The 24542-nt window shown below is 34.8% G+C and overlaps 1 protein-coding gene across 1 annotated transcript in view; it reads right to left on the reverse strand.

Annotated features, from left to right (window-relative positions):
- The window catches only part of LOC132557029 (M-phase phosphoprotein 8-like), a 37415-nt gene extending 19492 nt beyond the window's left edge, over positions 1–17923 (reverse strand). Inside the window, exons 1-6 of the mRNA XM_060221492.1 lie at positions 17762–17923; positions 3264–3425; positions 2127–2603; positions 1891–1933; positions 747–1376; positions 297–361 (exon numbers count right to left, since the gene is read on the reverse strand). Of these exons, the coding sequence (XP_060077475.1) occupies positions 297–361; positions 747–1376; positions 1891–1933; positions 2127–2603; positions 3264–3425; positions 17762–17923 (1539 nt within the window). The remainder of the gene's footprint in view (positions 1–296; positions 362–746; positions 1377–1890; positions 1934–2126; positions 2604–3263; positions 3426–17761) is intronic.
- Between the last annotated feature and the right edge of the window lie 6619 nt (positions 17924–24542).

Raw genomic sequence — 24542 nt, forward strand, 5'->3', positions numbered from 1 at the left:
ATATGTATATATAACTGAATTGTATAAATAACTGAATTTACAAGATATACCAAGCTGCTGTCAAGTTTATCTGCAGACTTACTGTCTACAACAATAAGTGGTACATGTTTCGCTGCCAGTTTCTTCATTCATCTCCAAGTTGTTTAATAATACTTAGGATTAAGATTATCTCTAAGCTTTACAGTATGGTCTCAGCATAGAGTGTTAAAGTATTCAGTTATAAGTTAACACAGTATATCAAACAAGATTTAGACATCCAGTGATTTAGTTTTGCAAACATGCAGTAAAATACCCACCTTTTGTTGATCCAGGTCATCCAGGTCTATATCATCAAGTTCAATATCAAAGCTTAGGTCAGCCCCTGAAAATGACAGCCAGTCAAAAATAACATCATTCACCAAATTACAGGGACTTTTTGTAATTTTCACAACAAATGTTTTGATATATTCACACAATGACTGTATACTGTAAGAAAACAACACATATCCAATCCTGTCTTATTTCAGCTTATTTGTATATCATGTAGCCTGGGTGACAATTGTAAAAGACACCAATAATCCAGACAATGAAAATGACCTCAGGAACAAATTTGCTACATCCTGAAAGATTAATGCACTGCAATTTGTGATAGTATACTCACTACATATCACTGCAAATTTAAAATTACAGTAGTTGTCCCCTAAATCTACTTTGACAGGAAGACATCTCTGTTATCTCTTAACATTGACTTTCACAACACCACTCACCTCTACCCTCTGATTTGGTACTTTCTGGTAATAATGGTAAAAATGATCCATTCCAAATATCGTCTAAAGGTTGTGAGAAATCCACAGAATCACGCCTTTTCACACCTGATATAGCTCCTCTATCAGAGTCTTGACTAGTAACACTACTGACAGAACTACCCATGCCACTATCAGAGAAGTCTGAATCTTTTCGTTGTTTATTGGGTCTAGCACTACTTGAATCTGAACTATGTTTTCGCTTGTGTCCAATGTTACTGGTATAACTATTGTCTGAATTATTTGACAGTCTTTGTCTGTCTGACCTTGACACTGTGTCATTGGGGGTACTTGATGCAAGAGCCTGTAGCTGCCGGTTTTCACTCGGAGATTCCACAGACATTTTCCTAGGTGGCGTACTGCCTCCTGACAAATAGGACTTTATAGGACTAGACGGTTTATCAATCATGGCCTCCCGTTTTAATGTGTCAATTTTAGGGGTTTTGGATGACCCTGTCTCCTTGCTGTCTTTTGAGGTCACAGGTTTGACTTTCACACTGGTAAAAGAGTCTCTTTTCTCTGTGTTAGATTTGTCTTTCAAACCTGAGGAGGAAGCACTTAGCTTAGGTTTCTTGGACTTCTTGTTCTTCCCTTCTGTAACATTGTAAAATAGAACCATTAACATTACTCTCAAAACAAATGTCCAGTATAAACATTTAAATAGCTGTTATGTGCAGGAAAAATGGCATAAAAACTGTGTTTTTTTTATCATGTATTTAAAAAACACAATCTCTTCAAATATACATACATAATCAACAAATACAATATGATTTCATTTTCATTCTAAATACTCATAATGCTACAGATAGCTTCGTTTGTGGGTGCTTGACATGGCCTTAGAGTACTGTATATGTGGCATGTCAGTCATGAAGAAGTTTGACCTTGACCAAACTTACCTTCCCATTAAAGATAGATAAGAAGTAGAACTCTAGATTAGGAGCAGGCTAAGGTAATTATTTTTATCAGTCATACATATGAGAAAGAAAAGACAATAATCTTATCTGTATAATGTTCAGTGTACCACACTAGTAATGATAATTCATGTAGCAAGAACACCAAATAATGAAATCAGATTATATTAATAGTCAGAGCTTGGCTATATACATACCTTCTGTGGAAGCTACCAGCTCATTTTCTCTCTTTTCTGTGGACTACAAAAACAGAAATGGAATATCAAATTATAGATAATACTGTAAACAAAAGGGTAAATCATTAAAAATCACTGATCTTTTTAATAGTAACACCAGAAACCAGAAACCATTTCCTTCACAGCTAATCTCTAATTTTGTCTTTTATTTTTTCTTTATAACAATAAAAATCATTTTTCATTTTGGCCCGACTTACATTTACTGTGAGAACTTCATTTTTCTCTCCATTGCACATATCAGTCTGCACCGGTTCTTCACTGACATTGAAAGTTATAGGTACTGAGTCTCTGCTGATATTTTCAATATCACTGCATGAGGAGTCTGACTCGGAATCTGTCACAACACTGACCAGGGAACTTTTAGAGGAATGTTTCTTGGGTCTCAGCTGGCTTCTTCGTCTACCTTTGTCCCTTTCTCTGATGTTTCTTGAAGAATTTTTCTTCTTCCCTCGTTTTCGTTGAGTTTTCTCCTCCTCTTCATCATCATCCTCTTTTGGTGATTTTGGAGCTCTACCTCCACCTTTCACACGTGAGTACATATCTGTGGCAAAGAGGTTAAGGCGGCCTTCTTCAAGGTCCTTCCAAAAGGTGTCCTTCAGCGTGGTTGGGACTTGTGCTGGAGAACCCTCACGAGAACTGTCTGGCTCCACAAGGATACGCCCCTCCATCATATCCTGTATCACAATATTAGAATTTTTTTCACATTATACCTAGAAAACTGTATTTCTTTACAGAAATTACTTAAGAATTTATGATATTTTGACTAGGAGTCATTTATTTCAACATAACAAAATCTGGAGCTTGTATACAGTGTATTTAGTGTTTTTCATTCCTTTGTCATATAAACTTTCACTGCTTATTCACTCCACCTCCCCACCACTAAAACATGTGAATGACTATGATTTACAACTTTGACCAAACAGAATGTAAAATATATACTGTTGGGGTTCCCCTCCCCCTCCCTATCCCCGATAACAGTAAAACATTTCTCTAACTACCAACCCAAGTTCTTCAAGGATGAGTGAGTCAAAGGACAGTCTCATCCAAGAAAGCAACAGACCAAAGTGGATTCAATTTCTGGTTATAAAGAAGTCCTTTCCAGATTTTCAAAAAAATCACCTACACAACTTTGAAGGTAGGTCAAGTAATCCTTTGAACAACCATAGATCCCAGCAAACTACTGGCACAACATCATGATCCTAAGCATCTTTGTACTTCTCAAGAATTGTTTAAAGAAAAAGCTGAAACCTGACAGACATTGGGGGTGATGAGCACATTGCCAAAGAATAGTCAAACTTGTTCTTTAGGTATACATTAAAAGATCATATGTATACCTTTCTTTTCTTTCTTTCATTTGCTCGTTTTAACCGCTGTTCATCTCTCTTCTTCTGATACTCCTCAATGAGGTCTAGACATGACTGTAGATTTTCAATGGGTTCCCAGGTGTCATCAGTAGCTCCATACCCTCTCCATCGAACCTTGTAAAGTGTTTTTCCCTGTAACAGACAAAGTGAAGCCAAGCTATAGAGACACAACACAATCAATTTTTTGGTTCAAATAGCATACAAAATATATCATCACTAAGATCTCAAGAGAACCTACAGAGAAAGTGCAAAAAGTTATAACATGTATATTTATTATCATTATTGGACAATTCAACATTTCAATCTGGTCATTATAATGAATTGTCTTGAGAAGTCCAGTAACAAATAGTTAACATTTTCATTATTCTTCAATGAGAACTTTTTTGTTAATATATTCACAGTAACTGACTCAATTTGATATTTTCTTAGGTGTCAGGCTGCAATCACGGCAGTTAAAAACATTTCCCAACAGATGAACAGTGGCTTAATTTTAATTGGTTTCAGAAAGTGTTTTATTTGATTAACATGGAAATTCTGATCAAAGAGTGGCCTAGTGTAAATTTAGTACTCTAATGTAAATTCACAATTACTAGGAAAATGTTTTCACCATTTCTATGTTGTCTTTACACTCAAAACCACATACACAGTAGAGGTTAGGAGAGTGCAGTTGGTATTACAGTAAAATGCACATCAGCTAAAAAATACCCATAGTAAGTGAATTATGTATAATCTGAAATAAATTGCCATTTTAATCAACACTTGCTGTGAAGTATATACAAGGCATGTACGAGATGGCATATGTTAACATAATAATCAGTCCCCACTGGAAACACTACAAGGAAGAAATTTTCTTGTTTTACTTGTAGCTGTGAGAGACAGAGATGTGGGCTCCTACTGGTGTCAAGGAATTTTTTATATTTCATTTTCCTTCAAAATTTAAAAAAAAAACAAAAGAAACCATTATTTTCTAAAGTCAAATTCATCAAAGAGATTTCAAGGTGATTGACAAGCCAGGTGACATACTTGGACTGTTAAGGGACCAAACCCACATCTACAGCATCGCTTTCCACCAATCAAGTGTCCCAGACCACACTTACATTTTTCAGTTCAAGGAAAAGTAAGGGTAGTAGCCACTAACAACATCTTAAATATCTTTTTTATTTTTTTTCTAACAATTTCAATCTGGTTTCTTTTTTTATTAACTTAGATATTTCCATTAGAGCTTACTTTGCAAGTCACATTTTAGATGGTGACATAACATTAGAAGCTTAATTATTCAGGAATGTACATGAAGTAGCTATATACAATTGTCTCTCTTTTAAGAGGGATTTTAACAAGAACATTGAAATAAATATATTACAATGCAAAACATATATAGATTTTAATACTAATTCAACAAAAAAAAAATCATCATATTAAAGAAATTTCTATTCAGACTGGTTTTCCAATTATGTAATTATGTATAGACTTTTAGAAACTTTAGTTATTTTACTAATTTCAATTAGTCTGTCAACAGTGTAATGACCTATTTCTGATGACCTATAAAACATGCCACTCCACCAAATGGCACTGTTATATATCTTCACTCCAAATCTCAGCATTATCAAACATGGATAATTTTCTTAGAAACAAGTAAATGAGTGCTTCTTCTGTAATATCACAAATCATTAACATTGTATTTCATTTAGCGTTATATTCAGGGCGTTCCCATATTACCACATGTTCTATATTATCATTATATAAGTATTTACCACTATGTTGTAGGCCTAAATAGCATGAGGGCATATTGGCATTTTGGTGACCTATGCATAATGTATATCTATCTATCTACATGATAATAATTTAATTACAATAATAATTGTAAGTATGGGTATCATAATTCTGCAATTTCTGCACTGCTGCAATATTAGTATGTGTAACATCCTGATGAATAAGCTGCTCTTACATCAGCATTTATGTTTCTATACAGATTTGTACTACAACAACTGTACTATAAAGGTATATGGTAGACATATAATTAACAGGTAGACTTAAAAGTGGCACTAATTACACCTGGCCAGGTAATGTGTAGTTATGCATACATCTATGAATATATACCTACATTTGCTTATATATTTTGGCCCAACCAATCCCTAATAATGAAAGTTTTACATATCAACCCCATTGCATCACTATGTTACATATATACATACATGAATGTATTAAGCATTCTTAATACCAGCTGAAAAATAATAGCCGTGGTTTAAAAATCTTGATGCCATCATACTTAATCTAAATGTCAAGAGTAAAAATATATACCACACAAATATATGATGAGGGTGCTGGGTCTGCATAAATTCCCCCTCCCCACTCCCTCGAATTATCAGGGTGAAAAACAATAGTAAGCTTATACATGTACATGGTAGTTTAAGCCACACTGAAGCATTTTTCAGTTATTGCTTACAATCATTAAAAATATAAATTGATTATCAAAAAGTACATAAACTAAATGACTATCAATAAGAGATTAATCTCATTTAATCATGCTCTGAATCTCACTACTTTTATATGCTAGTTTAAGTAAATTTTTAAATGCACAGCACCAGAAAATCATTGTGATGTAAATCTTCATGAAAAGCTAATCAACATAATACATCATCAAATTGAAATTACTGTTTTAACCATCACTCTATCACATTATAACCTTCTCTGATTCCAACTTAATTAAGAATTTAGTCCTAATTAATGTTAATTAGACTTCAATTTAGGATATCTAAATACATTCAGAGAAAATCTGACTAATTTCCAAGGTTTGAAAATAAATGGAGATTCCGGTACAGAAATTGTTCATTTTTCGTTTACAACTATATGAGTCCAACATAAAAAACCAACAATAGTTTAAACAAGTTTACACAAACTACAGCTATAAAAAACCATGGAATGTTTCCAAAATCTACAAAATCTAAATGGCTACGCATAGAAATATTGATATGGATCAATCAGCTGTCTGTGTAATCAACTCCTCTACCCAGATGGGCCCTTAGAGCTAACAACTCCAAATATTTATCCTCAGGACACAATAACCCAAGATGACCTCTAATTACTGTGACGCCAATACCATTGTCCTCCACTAGGTGTTGACAAAGAAATGTTTCAAACACACTTTGATCAATGATATCGATACCTGGTATATGTTAAAGACATTCAAGGAAACAAATGTGTTATTTCAATAGGAACAATTTATATCCAATTTGGATAAATCTGTGATAATATATAAATGATGTAACTGATTATGTTCAATTGAGAAAGATAACACATTTTGGTATTGTTTCTTATTTTTCAGAAACTTAACTACCATATATACTACATTGTAAAAATATCATATCAGTGCATATTTTTATTCACAATGTTTTGTATGTAGTGTCTATCTTATAAAGTAGTGATAAAAAACTAACCGTCTTACACATTCAAGTTAAAACACTACATCCTAACGGGAGGGGAAAAGATCAGCGGGGAGAGAAATATTCAGGATCTGTATGTCTACAGACAGGTAGAGATAATGACTGACAGTACCAACACTCACTGAATGGCCTGGGGTAAGTCAAAAGGTGAATCACCGCTGCAGAATTCAAATTACATCCATTTCTCTAGACATGAACTATAGATAGCTAAACCTGTAAACTTTTAGTATGTGGTCAGTCTGAAATACAGGCAGACCTTAATTCTATTTATAAGTTGTTAAGATCCTATCTTATTTTTTATTGTGAAGGTGCAAAAATCACTTGATGCTTTGACATCGCAAAACATTTTGCCATAAAACTATACACTTTGGCTATATACCTACACAGGTGTTTTATGTACTAAAATATCCAGCAGAAATAATAAACAATCCTAGCCACACCCCCATAACTGTGCCAAGATGCATATTATGACATGCAATCATTTGGCAACCCTTCTTCAGAGTTCAAAAACAATTTATCTACACATCTGGTAAAACGAAAAGAAATATTCAAGTAGAACTCCTAAAAACACTTATTCATTAGCTTTTATAGTGTATTAATATTTCTAACATGGCTATAAAAACAGGACAGATTATACAGTTTTGTCTTCTTTTTCAAGTTTATTTTTAACACAGAAAAAGAACATGCTAATTTATAACTTTGAAAATCAACTAACATCAAGAGTTAGCTCCAACAATAAGAAATATTGTAACAAATATTCAGCGCAACTTGTTACATGTGGATGAAAAGTTTTATATTTTTGAAAACAAAGATGTTGCGCTCTATTAATTAAGAGAAATATTCCAGTTTTGGCTGGGATAAATGAAAACCTTTATAATATTGTATATGGAATTTCTACCAAATCGTACCTATTGTCATGGACCTCTCATCTTTGGCTACAAAGTTTGATCCAATAATATATATGATGCAGAGTGGATGTTTTTCAATTAAAATTTCAGTATAAAAACAAAATAAACAGTATGTACCTATCAATGAATGAAATAAACTTTGCATTAAACTGTATTTCATCAGTCCGTTGTATCAACTCTCTAACTACATACATGGCCTTAGTTGCAAGGAACAATGAGCATGGTAATATATTATCAGATTTCATGAATGAACCTGTGGTTTTCATTACCTATCTGATTTTCATATACACCAATGGGAACCAAAATCAATGTCTCATCTGTCCCATCAAGTTCACCAATAATAAATCTGGGAAGTTTTAATGAATATCATAATTAGCTATTGTAGTTTATGTACCTCTCAAACTTGAGGTTTTTCTTGTAAAACCAATTATCATGATGTAATACCATAACTTTAGTGTGTTTAGAATCTTTGTTTATTTCAGATGAAATGTGACTTCACATTGACTGTAACATTAAAGTAGATATATATATGTAAATATAACTGGATACATACACATATTGGCATGCTGTAGTCTATTCAGATATATCATGCATTGTGTTTTCATCTTTTAATGGGAAATTGGTAATTCATTTTATCATATTTCAGTCATGTATTTCTGTGATTGTTCATCAAAGCGCTGCGAAAACAACAGCCTATAATAGTAAATATGTATATAGACTGTAAACTGATATACAATGTGTGTTCATTTGTTTAGGTTCAAGTCATGTCATTTTTCATCCAAAACATTTTTCATTAGAAATAATAATACATGATTCAGTGGCTATCTTGTCTAGGTCTTTATGTCTGCTCATCTGTAGCAGTTTGCAGGTGAACCCTAGTAGGTACATGTACTGGTTGGTATGTGTGTACATGTACACTCTAGTTACTATAAATAGGCATGGAGACTGCCTGACATAATGACACACATATCCAGCAGCAGGCTTGTGAACCACACACACACACACACACAAATCTATAAACAATTTGTCTGGAAGCTGGCATGGGGAGCCTGACAGAGCAGAGTTTAGGTTCTATGAAGCCACAAGTATATGCAGATTGATGGGTACAGTCAGTACCAATACAAATAAATACCATCTTTAGCTTGACACTAGTATTATAACAAAAATTTTTCACCATAACACATGCTTCCGTGCTTCTGGAGAGCCTCCCATAGAAGTTTCACACAGAGATGCATAAACAGTTCCTAAAAACAGACCCCCTGACTGTCATGTCAAATTGTCAATATAACTTCAGATTTCTTGTGTGTAGATCCATACAGAAATCCAACTGTCTACCAAGGACACACAATTATACATTAGATCCTAAAAAAGTAGGTCACACACCCAACGTGCAACAGAATAAACCAAAATGGCAAATTTAAGTGCTAGATTATTCATCAAACATTTCATTCACATTAATTCACCTTGAGGTTGTTTTTCTCAAGATAACTAGGATTTAAAATACATGTGATATAAAAATTTGTTCTGTCAAACCTCTATAACTAAACCATCTTGAATTCAGACACAATGCCACTATATATACCGTATTTTAAAATGTAACAGAGTGGTAATACTACTCCAAACAAGAAGTTTCAAGACACATTAAGTCTGATATATATGATGAACATAATATGATATTTCTTCTTTACTTCACGACAGAACCTAACATTTATATTTGCGAAACTTTATGCTTTGAACCCAGACTTTTCACATTCAAAGCAGGAAGAAATAGTGGGCGTCTGTCGTGTAGCAACATAACCTTTTCATCTATACTACTAAGGAGGTGTATGTAGGTTTAACATTCACATATATAGTAAACAAATGGAAAAGTTATGCTTAAATTTTCTCCATTTGCAATGCCTTAAACCTTCAATCAATTACCAGAAAAATGTTATATATGGCTAGTTCCCTAATTTTCTGTACATGGGCTATATTTTATGCTGTCTGCACATTGTTCAGAAATGGAATATATTAATTCTTAGTTATCAACAGGTCATATGTATAGGCACTGTGATTGATAACTACCATGGCAACAGCATCTGCATTATTTACATCTTTCCATTTTGTTCCTTACATGTTGACATGTTGAGACAGAGCTGTGGCCACACAGCAAAGTATCGTGAGCAAATTTTATATAGTCTTCCACTTCAGGTCTAAAGCAAAAATCAAGAATAAGCAAGGAAACAAGACATATCTTTAGTGACCCAGACACTAATATGTTTATCAATATGTATAAATATAGTAGTTGTTTTCTTCTCAATCATGAAGCAACTCTCAATATAATGGGAACCTTTATCCTTAAAAAAAACGTGCCAGCTTATTGAAAAGAACTCTTTCCATCTTTTTCACATTGATCTTTTTATTTTTACAAAGTTTATCCATTTATTCCCAAACTTTAAATCAAGTCAGTAAAGTTAGTATAATATTGATTAAAAGAAATAAATGAAGAGCAATACATTGAGACACAGACACAATAAAACACTAAGTTCCTTAAGGCATATCGTAAAGTAAATTTTTTTCAACATCATGTAAGAATGATAAACTTTTTAAAATGTCTAAAATGGCAGCAACAGTAAATGAACCAAATTTAAATGCTAAGCAAAAGCAGTCTCAAAAAAAAATTAATTTTTTTTAGAAAAAATTCAAAATTGCATTTCAGAATGTGCCAGTGAAGAGGATTATACAAGCATGGTGTATGATTATCTAGCAATGTGAAAACTGTGAAGAGTGTGTATAGATTTTTGAGAAATGTTTCAGCAGCTGAATAGACAAATTGTGTGCAGCAGCAACTTGGGTAGCAGCATGGAAGTATGGCATCTGTGGTAGTGTGTGTGTGCATAGATGTTGCTGCTGGATGGTGACCAGACTGGTATTGATTTATACACTACACACATCCTCCTCCCCTACACACACTCCTCCTCTCTATACATCATTCATATAAGGTGCAAAGGCTACATTAACATAATACATATTACCTGTGGCACTTACATAGCTCAATCTATATGTAATATCCTGAAGATTTATCCAATACATTTGTAAGTCCTTACAGAAAAAGTCAAAACATATTATACAGGAAGGCAAGAAACAGTGAATCATATTTAGAACAAATGAACATATATCATATATATAGGCAATACCTGTATTTCATCAATGATGGTACAAGTTTTTGATGTTCCATCACACTTGCTATGGCAAGTCCAAAATTTGTATTAGCTTACACAAGCATATAAAATATTCACCTTTTTAATGGCAGCCCAACCTCCACTAATTATATACTAAAAGAATTGTATCTTCCCTAATCTTTTTTTTCCCCCCAGATGGAGCTTTTTTCTATATTTTATTCCAAGACTGTAATTTTTTCGAACTTCTCATTTACATTTTGATAGCTTATCCAATATAATGGAAGAGTTTAGTTCCTTCCTTGTGTAAAATCTATATCAAGGATGGAAATTATCTAGTATATACCATGCCAACATTTAACAAGAAATTCTGAAGAAGACAGATGATGTGGAATATGAGAGAGCACAAATGGTGCTTTCAGTAATAGGCATAAATTCAATCAAAGAGAAAAAACAATACAAAAACTTGTAAGATCAACAATTTAAACACCATGTGTTTAAAAGTTCTTTTTAAAGCTCCAACATATTTTTAATACTTAACTTCAAAATCTCAGTATTTGCATGTGTATCTATTTAAAAATTACAAAAATAAAACATGTTTCCTCAAATTGCCTTTAAAGAAATATACTTAATCTCTGGCTTTCATGAAAAATACCCTAGATGAAAAAGTAGGTTGACCTGTCAGTGGGCTGATCAGATATGAATAACAGGACACAGCTGTTTAAAGATTGGTCAGCTTAATTATTATTCATGACCCAAATTTCCAAACTGAAACACTTTGGAAATATACACTTAAAAACGTATATAAATTTCACTTTATATTTTTTTCTTTATTTCAATGAGCATTTAAGAAAATCCCCTCAGATGATTTAAAAATTAACCTATTAAATGCAAATCAGATTTGACATAATTAAGGATAAAACATCATTTATTCATATCATTAAGTTGATGAATCTTTGAAAAAAAAACCTAAATCCTGAGCTTAAAAATAACAATGAAACACAAAGTGTTGTTTTTTCCTATGGGGTATATTATAGCAGTTGAGAACCAGAGCCATGGTCTATCACATTTCTCTGGGTAATGTGGATGTGATTGGATCCAAGATAGGGTCATGCATTGTATCTAGTGTACACAATCAATATTGAACCATTGTGTGTGTACACAAGAATTGTTAATGTGTTACATAACTGATTTGTACAAAAGTCGTTCAGTTAAAATGTGACTGAAGGAACAGAAAGGTCTCTAGACATATTAGCATAATGCAGAAATATCTATAAATGTACATGACAATACATGTTCAGAATAAATGCAAATGTGACATTATTTACCTGGTACATGTACCGGCAATTGGAGAAAATACACAACAATGAACACTTGTAGCCATGTATGAATTCCACTAAATAATGCTATTGTTTGGCAAAAGAATTAATGGAAAAAAAATTTAGAAGCTAATAGTAAAATATGTTAATTTCTTTTAACTGCTCCAGCTCAAAACACAGCTGGGTTAGATTAGTTAGATTAAAACACGGCGTGTCACCAGAGTCTCCATTCGGAGACTTCGTCTGCAATTCTCTTTAATGCAAAAATCTTCATAACGTAACCATGGTGACATTGTGGAGTGTCATTTCATTTTTTACCAATAAAGTCCTAACATCAGAAACATAGTTGGATCAGACACATTGTAAATTACATTTAGCATATGCATTTTTATTCTTGCTAGCAGCACAGAATCCCAATTAACTGTGATTTCGTTGAAAATTGACATCATGGAATGTCTGGAAAGCACATTCATTATGTTTGCATTCATTGGTCATACTAAAAAGTGGTTACTTCAAAGTTTAAGAAACAATCAGCTATTTAAGACAATATGAAATGTTATACAAACTGTTTTGATATACATATCATTTGCCTTTGTGTTGAAGTAACAAGAATCAGTATCAGAACAATTGTGTATAATCCTTTTAGCATTAACTTAAAGCCACAGCCGCTGATAACTGTTAAAAAATCCCCCAAAATATGTCACTGGGCAACTGTAATATCAGTTATCTTCATATGTTAGCATCAAATTCAGAGAAGTTTTCAGATATTACATATGAATCATGAGTTTATCAAAGAAATGCACATCCACATAAATCATTGTAGTAATTTATCATAGATAAGAATTATTGCTCCCTATTTGAGAGTTGTTTGGTCAATCTTCAAAGTTTTTTGGTAAGCATTTAACTATATAGCATACTTCCTATTAATCAAAGCACTTTAGAGTAGCAGTCTTTAATGCAAGCTATAAGTTACTTAAGAACAAAATTGGACTTATACCCAAAGTAAAAAACAAAGCAGAATCTATGCTGGTACAGGTGGAGTAGGCAATCTAAGAACTCATTACTCAAAGACATGCAAACTAGGATGAAATCTGAAGTTGGATCAAAATGATTCTGTCAGCTAACTGGTTCATTAATCATTAGAATCAAGGAAGGAATGTAGCTTAGTGTAAAAGCAATTGAATTGATGGCCAGTTTGTAAGGAGAACAGAAAAAAAAGGAATTTAGCTTTATCACTCTGAACTCTGAGAGAAAGAAAAGAAATTTGGTTCAAGTAATAAATGATGAAATTACTACAAATCCAAATATGTTCAAAATGTAATTGAAAGTTCATTCAACAATGAGCAAATAGGAAATTGTAATTTTTTCTGTTGTTATAAGATAAAGGCACCATTCCCTACAAGGTAAATATCACCTTTTTATTTATACTGTGTAACTAAAGCAGAAAGCAAACTGGCTAGCACTTGATCCATTATGAGACCTGATGTTGACAGGAAGGACAGAATGTGGCACTTAGTCATCTAATGTCACTGCCCACTCAATTCTTGATAAGTATAGATCCCTGAATATTATACATATACACACAACCACATTCTTATTATTGTGTGTATGCTTCACAGCACAGGAAGTATGTCAATGTAGACACTGTACCTCACAGGATAGGTCACCATTGTAAACACACTTTCTTTGCATGTCTTCAACAGCATGACTGAGGAACACTTTCATTACTTATACTTATGTGATGGTGGCATGTACCTCAAAATGCTAGAAATATGTACGATTTCTGAGAATCTTAAAATCAAGGGTGATAATTTGGGATGTAAAATTCAGTATTATACTATAATAATTAATTAAGATTTACTTTGCTTTCTGTAACTTACTAAATTGTTGGCTGATATGTAAATTATCTGTTGTAATACATACATGTAGTAACAAAATATACCAATATTCTGCTGTTACACACAGAAAAAATCATCAATGCTGACTACACAGTGTTTTGTTAGGAAAAGTGTAGCTAAGAGGTTAAATAGATTTCTTTCTTCCACATTCAATGATTTTAGCTTGAAACTTTTCTTCCCCAGCCTTTTCCAATATGGATTGGGTACAGGTTGTCTTGGATTGGTCATGAAATGCTTTGATCAATACAGCCTCCATGTGACAGGATCAGATTCCCCCTCCTCTACTGCATATTGGTAATCACCACCAGCCAACCAGTATAGATCCTCGTCTCTGTTCCCTTCTTTTCCTTAGATGAGGAAATGTTGACGCTGCTGGCATTTCAGTAGTCAGTGCTGCCAAACTGGTTACCATGATAATGATTTATACCAGTTACCCAGGAGATTCATTCCCGACAAAGTTCCTTCCCTTGTTTGCCTGCATGGCACAATCAATTATTGTCTCAAAGTAAAAGAGTTAGCAGAATTATGGATTTTACAAAAATAAATCTTCTGTGTTTACATTGGTGTGACCGAAATAGTTGGAAAACAATTTTAAAACATGTCACAAGACCCCAGGTAAACACAAGTAATCCTGTATCATATATCATTAGATTAGAAAAATTGGATGTTTACTGGGTCTATCAAAATACATGCATGCTTACAATCCTTACCATCACTTCATGTAACAAACTCCATTGAAGTGAAATATTTCTATAATAGTTGAAATATTATCACATATATTTACAGTATATAGTATGCCTTATGTGTGAGACAGTAGCTGTATACCGACCAAGCACCCATACAAAGTATATAGTTGATGATACTGAATGAATGTGCAAAAAAAGCATAATTAGGGTCAATATGCCTAGGATCAACAGCTGTCGTTGTACAGGAACTTATTATGTTCAAATTGCCAATTCACAGTATGAAAGACATGACCTGTTGTTGGTATTGCACAAATCCAGGATTGTGATGAGAACAGGTGATACACTATAAGATCTAGAAATAAATATCCTTTATATTCAATGTCACTATGAATTGACTTTGATGTCTGTTTCTGACGTAACTGTCAAGTTATTACAATAGGTAAACTCTACTACTTATTCAATATTCTAGAATTATGTACATCCCCTCATATCATGATAAGCAGACACGTGACATTCAAATAGCTGTACAACTTAGTGAAAAGGGTCTCTGTTGTAAAACCAGTACCAGAGTGGCTGTAAAAAATCATCCTCAACACTGTGAATAACTCTAGAAGGTATAAATCAGGTCAAAAGCATATAAATGATGTTGTAAGGCATTAATCTATTCATCTGGGATAAAAAGGTCAATTTACTTTTTCATTTATCCAAATGATGAAGTTGATGACGTTGTAAAACGTTAGAATCTGTCAGAGGTCATCATCATAAACATGTATAAGATATATACAGTGCCAAAACTTTACTTTTTCAACAACGGGGGTATATCCACAGCTGCAGGTAACTTAACTTAATAACAAGATTAAAGGAATGTCCAACATGTAAAATTTGCTTTTATATATAAAAACTATTTTTTTCATATATAAAACCATTTTCTTCAGTTCATACAAATATGGGATTAATGTGCTACATTATACAAGTATGTTGGCTATGATGCAGAAGTGATCTTAAGTATTCTTAATATCTATGGGTATATGTATTTATAATTATAAGTAACAGCTGTGTATAAAGTTCATTCATTTATCAAGAATATGTAACTATCAAGTACCAATTAAAATGAAAAACGACCATGCTGTATAAAAAAGATAACAATATTTGTCAACACACTATGACATTGTGCTGCAGCACATGTGTCATATTTATGACTCAATGTTAACAACTCACATGTGATAAGAGTATAGCTTATTCAATGTCAAGTATGTCTGAAATAACCTTGTGTTATGGATCCACCCACTTTTTTATGTCACGGATAAAGAATGATCATTTTTTAAAAAAAGCACAGGGTATATTTTGCATCAGATTTTGTATAAAATGACAAAGGCCTAGCTGCATATGTATCCAGTCACGATAAAGGACCAATAAACTTGATCAAAAGACACAATGATCTGCTCAGAACATCATCTCGTGTGTACTAACAATTTCATGAATCATTCAGTTTTGCAGGAAGTAAATAACCTTGCAATATTTTTTTATGGAATATCAGCATACATTGTAACATTTCCCTACAAGGTAAAAACAAGTCTACATATGAAAATCATATACGATGTATAAACACATGACAGTATATTAAAGGAAGTATGCATTATTCCTTGACTGTAACAAGATTCCTAATATCACACGTTAAAATTCAAAACATAAAAACATATATTGATTAATTGTTAGATATTCATGTAAAACCATCCCTTTGTTAAGATATTATAAAAATTACACAAGAGAAAAAATAATCATAAAGCTAATTCTTAATTAACTTTACCACAAACATTTACATATATACATCACTTTGACTGACAGGACTTTTCGTTGACACTCGACATTTATGCAATTTCAAAAGATAAATGACACTTTTCCAGAAATTTCAAAATTCAAAACATAGCAAATAAAGACACATATATTGTATTTTTTAGAAGTTTATAAATGACAGCTCAAGGTGCGCAATGGAAAATGTATTGAAAGTCTGGATGTAAAGAGAGACTTGTATAAATTGAGACATCTAGCCTACTTTAGGTTAACGGTGTAAATAAAAGTACACATCGCTACATTCACCCATATGGAGACCTCCCAATGTCGTCTATGTATACATTTATATAGGCCTAGAGTGTCATATGGCAAAGAATACATGACTACACTGATAAGTAAAAAAATTCAACCCAAAAACTAGTTCAAATTGAATTATCACTAGTAACAAAAAGCTGCCAGACAGGAATTTATGAAAACAGAATCAAAGTCAACTTATTCACCAACGATTAAAAGGATGTATGCAGAATTTTCTTATGATTAATGACAACATTTAACAACATTTTTTTTCAGTATGTGTAATAGCAGTGTGGGTATCAGTATACTGTAATGGGGGAGGGACATGGACAACAAATCTATGTATATGTTATCTTGGTAAAACTGAGTTAATTAGAAAAAAAAACTATGCCCTTGCAGAAAAACCGGAATCAAGAGGGACCCATTAAGTTGCCGCGGCCTAACTGTGCATCCAATTTCACAAATGTGTCACCGGCTGTCCCCTATTCCTATATCTAGGTTGTGTTTACGTTGCAGTGGCAGACGATAAACACAACCCTACATACCTAACATAATTATGATTTATAGAAATGTAGGAACATTTTGCCTGATTATAACACAACATGATTTCACATTTATACGAAGATGAATAAAGACAAGGCATATATTTGTGCACGTGTCACGGAGTGACCTAAGTGACCCTAATCTAGACCCTCTCCATTGTTATGAGGCTAACGAACACTCGTCCATTTCCTGCCAAATCGGACGCATTCCATCACTAAGAAATTTCGGGACTATTTATAATTTGGTATATATTAACTATTCAGATCAAACCCATATGTATAATTTAATGAAATCCAACTTTATTCCGCTATTCTTTCATACAACTTAATTCAAATATGCGGACTTTGCTAGGGGGCACTTCAGAAACAGGGTCGTGTATCGTTAGCCGGTATGTCACAGTGTGCACCCTACACAATGGAAACACCACTTACGCTAGCTTTAGATATTCCCATAATTCTCTCCACTTCGTATAATTCTTCTTCTGATGATTCTTCTCGTTCCGACAAATCGCTACTTGCAACGGAGGACTTCTTGTCGTCCGAATTCTCCATCGTCGCGTAGTTCCCTGGCGCACCTTCCATCGTCTCCGCCATGATTCCATTCAGACAGCTGAGTTGACAGGAAGAAGAATGGGCAAGCCCAACCGAGGGTAAACAGGTTGTTTTCAACAAAATGCTAGAGAACACTTTTCTTCTCTCTTTAAAGGATGCTGGTTTTATTTCAGTAATCAAAGTAAATATAGGTGAAATCCGAAGTATACTAGTTGAATGATTTTTGAACAGATGCATTTGGTGAGATTTGTAAAGAGATTATCATAATATCTCTTACCTGACAATAATGAACCCGTCCGGTCTGGGTACTATTTACATATGAAAGAAAGCGGCGTGCTGTGTTTATAAACTACTTTTCGGGTCATCGACTACTCAGTGCAGTGGCATAGACTCGTTGACGAGAAAGTGGGCGGGGCTCTTATGGATTCTGGGTCAAAGAAGGTGATACGAAGAGGGACATATTTTACAGGAACGTTTACACATATGTTTCAAAATCTTCAAATTACTTTTCCGATAAAGACTATAAAGCACACCATGTGAAATAGCATAGAAATGCCAATATAAACAAACATGCACTACAAAAACACTAAACTTCCATTACCTTTCCCGTCTATGTAGGGAAAGCTGGGATAGTTTGGAAAAATGTTATCACTTATTCTCTCTAAAGTCATCATCACTTTACGTTTATATTTTTTGTATAATCTACATAATGATCACCTCTTGCCATTTTTTCTTATAATTTATGGCAAGAAACTAGTAAAAGATTTAGCTTTTCTTTTCAATTTACATTTTGCGATTGTTGTTACTGGATTCTTATGCTATGGGATTGTTATAACATAGTTTCCTAATCGAGGACAAATGATAATGACTGATAAATCAGCCTTCACAGAGTTATAATACATTGAATTCATTATTGATAATTTTCCTTAATCACGCACTTCTTTTTTCTCAAAAAAGCTGAACGTAATTAAACAAATGGAATTTCAAATTTGTCTAAGTACTCCCCTTTATTGATATGTATACCGAGGAATGATTTCACAATCCAAAGGCCTATGGCTGAAACTTTCATCAAAATACTCCTTTGATGGGCCGAGAACAGTCTCATGTTTATTCACAATGAATAGTTTGGCGGATGTAACTTTTTATAATAACTAATGTTTATGACGAAATACTATAGGTAAAGAATTCCATTTACTTATTCCGGAAGGCGGACACCTGTTCCTTTCAGTAACATATTAATTACGTTCACAAATAGCTTCTGACGTTGTGTGTGAACTGTTAGGCATGAGAAACTTGATATCTTGGTAACTCGCACAATGACTATTTCAGATACCAGAACAGTTTTCCATCTGTTTAGAGGCAAAATTTTGTAGTGTCTTTATCGTATTACATGTGTGCCAGCGTTGCTAACAACACAACCTTACCGCATCTATTAATCTTGATACAAGTGCGATATTGCAGGGGTTCTTTATTCGGATAGAATTTTGAAGTTGATATGGAAGTAGTACGACCAATAAAAACAAAGCAGTTTCGATTTAGCCGACACCGATAAGTTGATTATTATTCGAGACGATGTCTCGCTGCCTAAGTATACCAGAGTTGTCGCTCTTCGTTCAATGTTCATGACGACTTACGTTATGCGGTAGGGACAGCGAAGCCGCGTAAGTCTATATAAAATGATAATAAATCATTATTTAGTTTGAGCGAGCCTCGCTGTCCTCGCCGTTATCAGCTGATGTTATCTAACGTCCTTGACCTTGATTTCATTATGCATCCATATCAGTATAACATCTATTTTTCACATAATATTGTTAATTTTTCAGTCTAAAAGTATCTCTTGGTCAATATTACCAACAAATTTGTTTATTTCCCTTTTTGATAAGGTAGACCCGTAATGGCTGTAGATACATAACCTAAGCTTAGTCCAGCTTAAATCTGTAGAATTTATCAGATTATAGAAATGTAACACTTCACACACACCTTTCCACGTAGGATTTCTTACCACGACAATACACATTTCATGATTTTTATTTGTCGACTTGGGCTACTTGAGATGTGTCAATATTTACAAGTTTCACGAGGCTGCGAATATTTGAGATCGGTTCCTTTTTCGATAAGCTTTGACACAAATGTTTCCGCTACATAAACCACCACAGTTTGTAATGTAGATACCGTTTATACCTAAGTAGTATATACCGGTTGTCTGGGGTGTGATAATGGTAGGTACTATGTACCGGTTGTCGGGGGTGTGATAATGGTAGGTACTATGTACCGGTTGTCGGGGTGTGATAATGGTAGGTACTATGTAACGGTTGTCGGGGGTGTGATAATGGTAGGTACTATGTACCGGTTGTCGGGGGTGTGATAATGGTAGGTACTATGTAACGGTTGTCGGGGGTGTGATAATGGTAGGTACTATGTACCGGTTGTCGGGGGTGTGATAATGGTAGGTACTATGTACCGGTTGTCGGGGGTGTGATAATGGTAGGTACTATGTACCGGTTGTCGGGGGTGTGATAATGGTAGGTACTATGTACCGGTTGTCGGGAGTGTGATAATGGTATATACTATATACCGGTTGTCGGGGATGTGATAATAGTAGGTACTATGTACCGGTTGTCGGGGATGTGATAATGGTAGGTACTATGTACCGGTTGTCGGGAGTGTGATAATGGTAGGTAATATGTACCGGTTGTTGGGGTGTGATAATGGTAGGTACTATGTACCGGTTGTCGGGGGTGTGATAATGGTATGTATTATGTACCGGTTGTTGGGGGTGTGATAATGGTAGGTACTATGTACCGGTTGTCGGGTGTGTGATAATGGTAGGTAGGCCTACTATGTAACGGTTGTCGGGGGTGTGATAATGGTAGGTACTATGTACCGGTTGTCGGGGTGTGATAATAGTAGGTACTATGTACCGGTTGTCTGGGGTGTGATAAAAGTAGGTACTATGTACCAGTTGTCGGGGGTGTGATAATGGTAGGTACTATGTACCGGTTGTCGGGGGTGTGATAATGGTAGGTACTATGTACCGGTTGTCGGGGTGTGATAATGGTAGGTACTATGTATCGGTTGTCGGGGTGTGATAATAGTAGGTACTATGTACCGGTTGTCTGGGGTGTGATAATAGTAGATACTATGTACCGGTTGTCGGGGGTGTGATAATGGTAGGTACTATGTACCGATTGTCTGGGGTGTGATAATGGTAGGTTCTATGTACCGGTTGTCGGGGTGTAATAATGGTATGTATTATGTACCGGTTGTCGGGATGTGATAATGGTAGGAAGTATGTACCGGTTGTCTGGGGTGTGATAATGGTAGGTACTATGTACCGGTTTTCGGGGTGTGATAATGGTAGGTATTATGTACCAGTTGTTGGGGATGTGATAATGGTAGGTAGTATGTACCGGTTGTCTGGGGTGTGATAATGGTAGGTACTATGTACCGGTTGTCGGGGGTGTGATAATAGTAGGTACTATGTACCGGTTGTCTGGGGTGTGATAATAGTAGGTACTATGTACCGGTTGTCGGGGGTGTGATAATGGTAGGTACTATGTACCGGTTGTCGGGGTGTGATAATGGTAGGTACTATGTACCGGTTGTCGGGGGTGTGATAATGGTAGGTACTATGTACCGGTTGTCGGGGGTGTGATAATGGTAGGTACTATGTACCGATTGTCTGGGGTGTGATAATGGTAGGTTCTATGTACCGGTTGTCGGGGTGTAATAATGGTATGTATTATGTACCGGTTGTCGGGATGTGATAATGGTAGGAAGTATGTACCGGTTGTCTGGGGTGTGATAATGGTAGGTACTATGTACCGGTTGTCGGGGTGTGATAATGGTAGGTATTATGTACCGGTTGTTGGGGATGTGATAATGGTAGGTAGTATGTACCGGTTGTCTGGGGTGTGATAATGGTAGGTACTATGTACCGGTTGTCGGGGTGTGATAATGGTAGGTATTATGTACCGGTTGTTGGGGGTGTGATAATGGTAGGTAGTATGTACCGGTTGTTAGGGGATGTGATAATGGTATGTACTATGTACCGGTTGTCGGGGATGTGTAATCGGTAGGTATCATTTACCGATTATATGTGTGATAATGGTTAATACTATATACTTTTTATTCGGAGTATGCGATATGTGATGTGATACCGGTAAAACATACCAATATTACTTTCCTGTTGGAGTGTGATATAATGGTATGTAGAAAATATCACTGTTACAGCCCGCTTACTTGGAGTGTATTAGATATTGCATGCTGGTTACTCGGGTTTAATATTACAAACAGGTTACTCGAAGTGCAATATTACATACCAGCTGATGAACTGTTTAATTGGGATGTAATATTACATACCAGCTGATGAACCGGTTAATGGGAGTGTAATATCACATACCAGCTGATGAACCGGTTAATGGGAGTGTAATATTACATACCAGCTGATGAACCGGTTAATGGGAGTGTAATATCACATACCAGCTGATGAACCGGTTAATGGGAGTGTAATATCACATACCAGCTGATGAACCGGTTAATGGGAGTGTAATATCACATACCAGCTGATGAACCGGTTAATAGGAGTGTAATATCACATACCAGCTGATGAACCGGTTAATGGGAGTGTAATATTACATACCAGCTGATGAACCGGTTAATGGGAGTGTAATATTACATACCAGCTGATGAACCGGCTAATGGGAGTGTAATATAGCATACCAACAAATGAAGGGGTTATTGGGTTTACAATATTATATAACGGGGTGTGCATTATTTAATAACGGTTTATTGAGTGTGTAATATTAAATAACAATTACTGGGAATGTAAAATTACATACTGTTTTCTGAGAGTGTAATATAAAATACCGGTTACTAGGAATGTAATATTATAAAACGTTTACCGGGGAGTGATTGTAATATTACATACTGGTTATTGGAAATGTAATATGACAATCCGGTTGCTGGGAGTGTAATATCATATAACGTTTACTGGGAGTGTTATACTATATAACGGTTACCAAGGGTTTAAATTTGCATAACGGTCACTATGAATGTATTATTACGTTACGGTTAATGAAGAGCGTGATATTACATACTGGTTATTAGCGAATGTAATATTGCATACAGGTGTGTGGGAGTGTAAAAGCATAAGATCGATCGTCTAAATATTCATATCAACATTTGTAGGAACTTTTAAAATGGAAATTTAATTTCCCACTCCCTCCCTCGTCTAATCTGATTTTGAACAACAATATGCTGCTCACCATAATATAAACTTTATTTCATTCATGATTACATATTTATACATATAGCAGTAAGAATCACATTTGAATCGACTTGTCTGTCTCCCTAAGTAACATATTAAATTTGTAGGTCGGCATCAAAAGGGAAGGTGAATGAATAGGAGACTTTTTGTGGTAGTGTGAAATATCACAACAGGAAGTAGAAGGATAGGAAGTGACGTCAAAAGAAGGAAGTGAATAGAATAGGAGGTGAATGGAGTCTATGTCATGGCGTAATTTAAACGGGAAAAGCACGTGCTGTAACATTTGTGCATCAGGCTAAAACGATTGTTCAAATCTCTTATAACATATTATAAATATTAAACACAAGAAAATAAAGTTTCTTCATTTGTAAGCTCACTATTACTGATAAGTATAATTTCTGTTGAAAGAGGATGGTTCAGGCTGTAAAACAACGAACGCGAAGCTCAGTTAAAATGTGGTTGTTGGTCTCTTCTTGATAACACGAACAAAGCCATCACCGATACTCCAGGGGTTACGGTCACTTTCACTATGCAGCCACCGAAAGTGATCGTAACCCCTGGAGTATCGAAAATGGAACAAAGTGGGCTGTCGACTTTGCAAGGTGAATCTGACCCATGTAGTAGTCGTGCTTCTTCGCATACCAAAACCACAACTCCGAGGGTTCGTTTAAGCGTTTATTTTCAGATAGTAATAAAAAAAAAACCTCTTCAATGCGAGGAAGGTTTTTTTCCCGGACGAAGTCCGCCGAGCACCAATTCTGGCTCGAAGCTTACAATTACTCCTATAGCTAGTGTCCCACAAACAGCAATTATGACTAGGTAACTTGTTAATGTTGCCGCATCGGCCGCTCTGCCCAAAATGACCAGTGCGCTTCCCGATCACCCAATATCTCCCGTAAATATTCTAATAATAGATAAGATACAAACGTCACATCCATCTCGCGCTCCACTCTCATTTTCACGTGCCATACTCGCGCGCGCGCTAAAATCCATGTCGCAATGCGCCACGTAACGTATAATACGAAAGGCTGACTTCCGGTTCTGACACGCGAACGCCTAACGATAATATTAAAACAATAACAAATGCATATAGCACATATATTAAAATAATATGTCAAAATAACATTACTACACCCATTCCGCTACCGTAACAAGAAGGAACTCTCTGATCTGGTACATTTAAATTATTTTCAATTTTGTTAATTGTGGTTACTCTCTAAAACACCAGACAAAGAATTCCGGAGTTTAATCACTGTTAGCCAAACGGAATTGATATAAAGGTAAATATAACAAGGATGGGCCGGAAATTGTTGCTAACACGATTATTAAGCCGATTTTAAAACCATTAAGTACATTTGTTTGCAAATAATGAGGATTGTCAATAAATGGACA

The sequence above is a fragment of the Ylistrum balloti genome, unplaced genomic scaffold (assembly GCF_031769215.1).
Source record: "Ylistrum balloti isolate Yb309-2 unplaced genomic scaffold, AGI_CSIRO_Ybal_v1 Utg370614, whole genome shotgun sequence".
NCBI classification, from domain to species: Eukaryota; Metazoa; Mollusca; class Bivalvia; order Pectinida; family Pectinidae; genus Ylistrum; species Ylistrum balloti.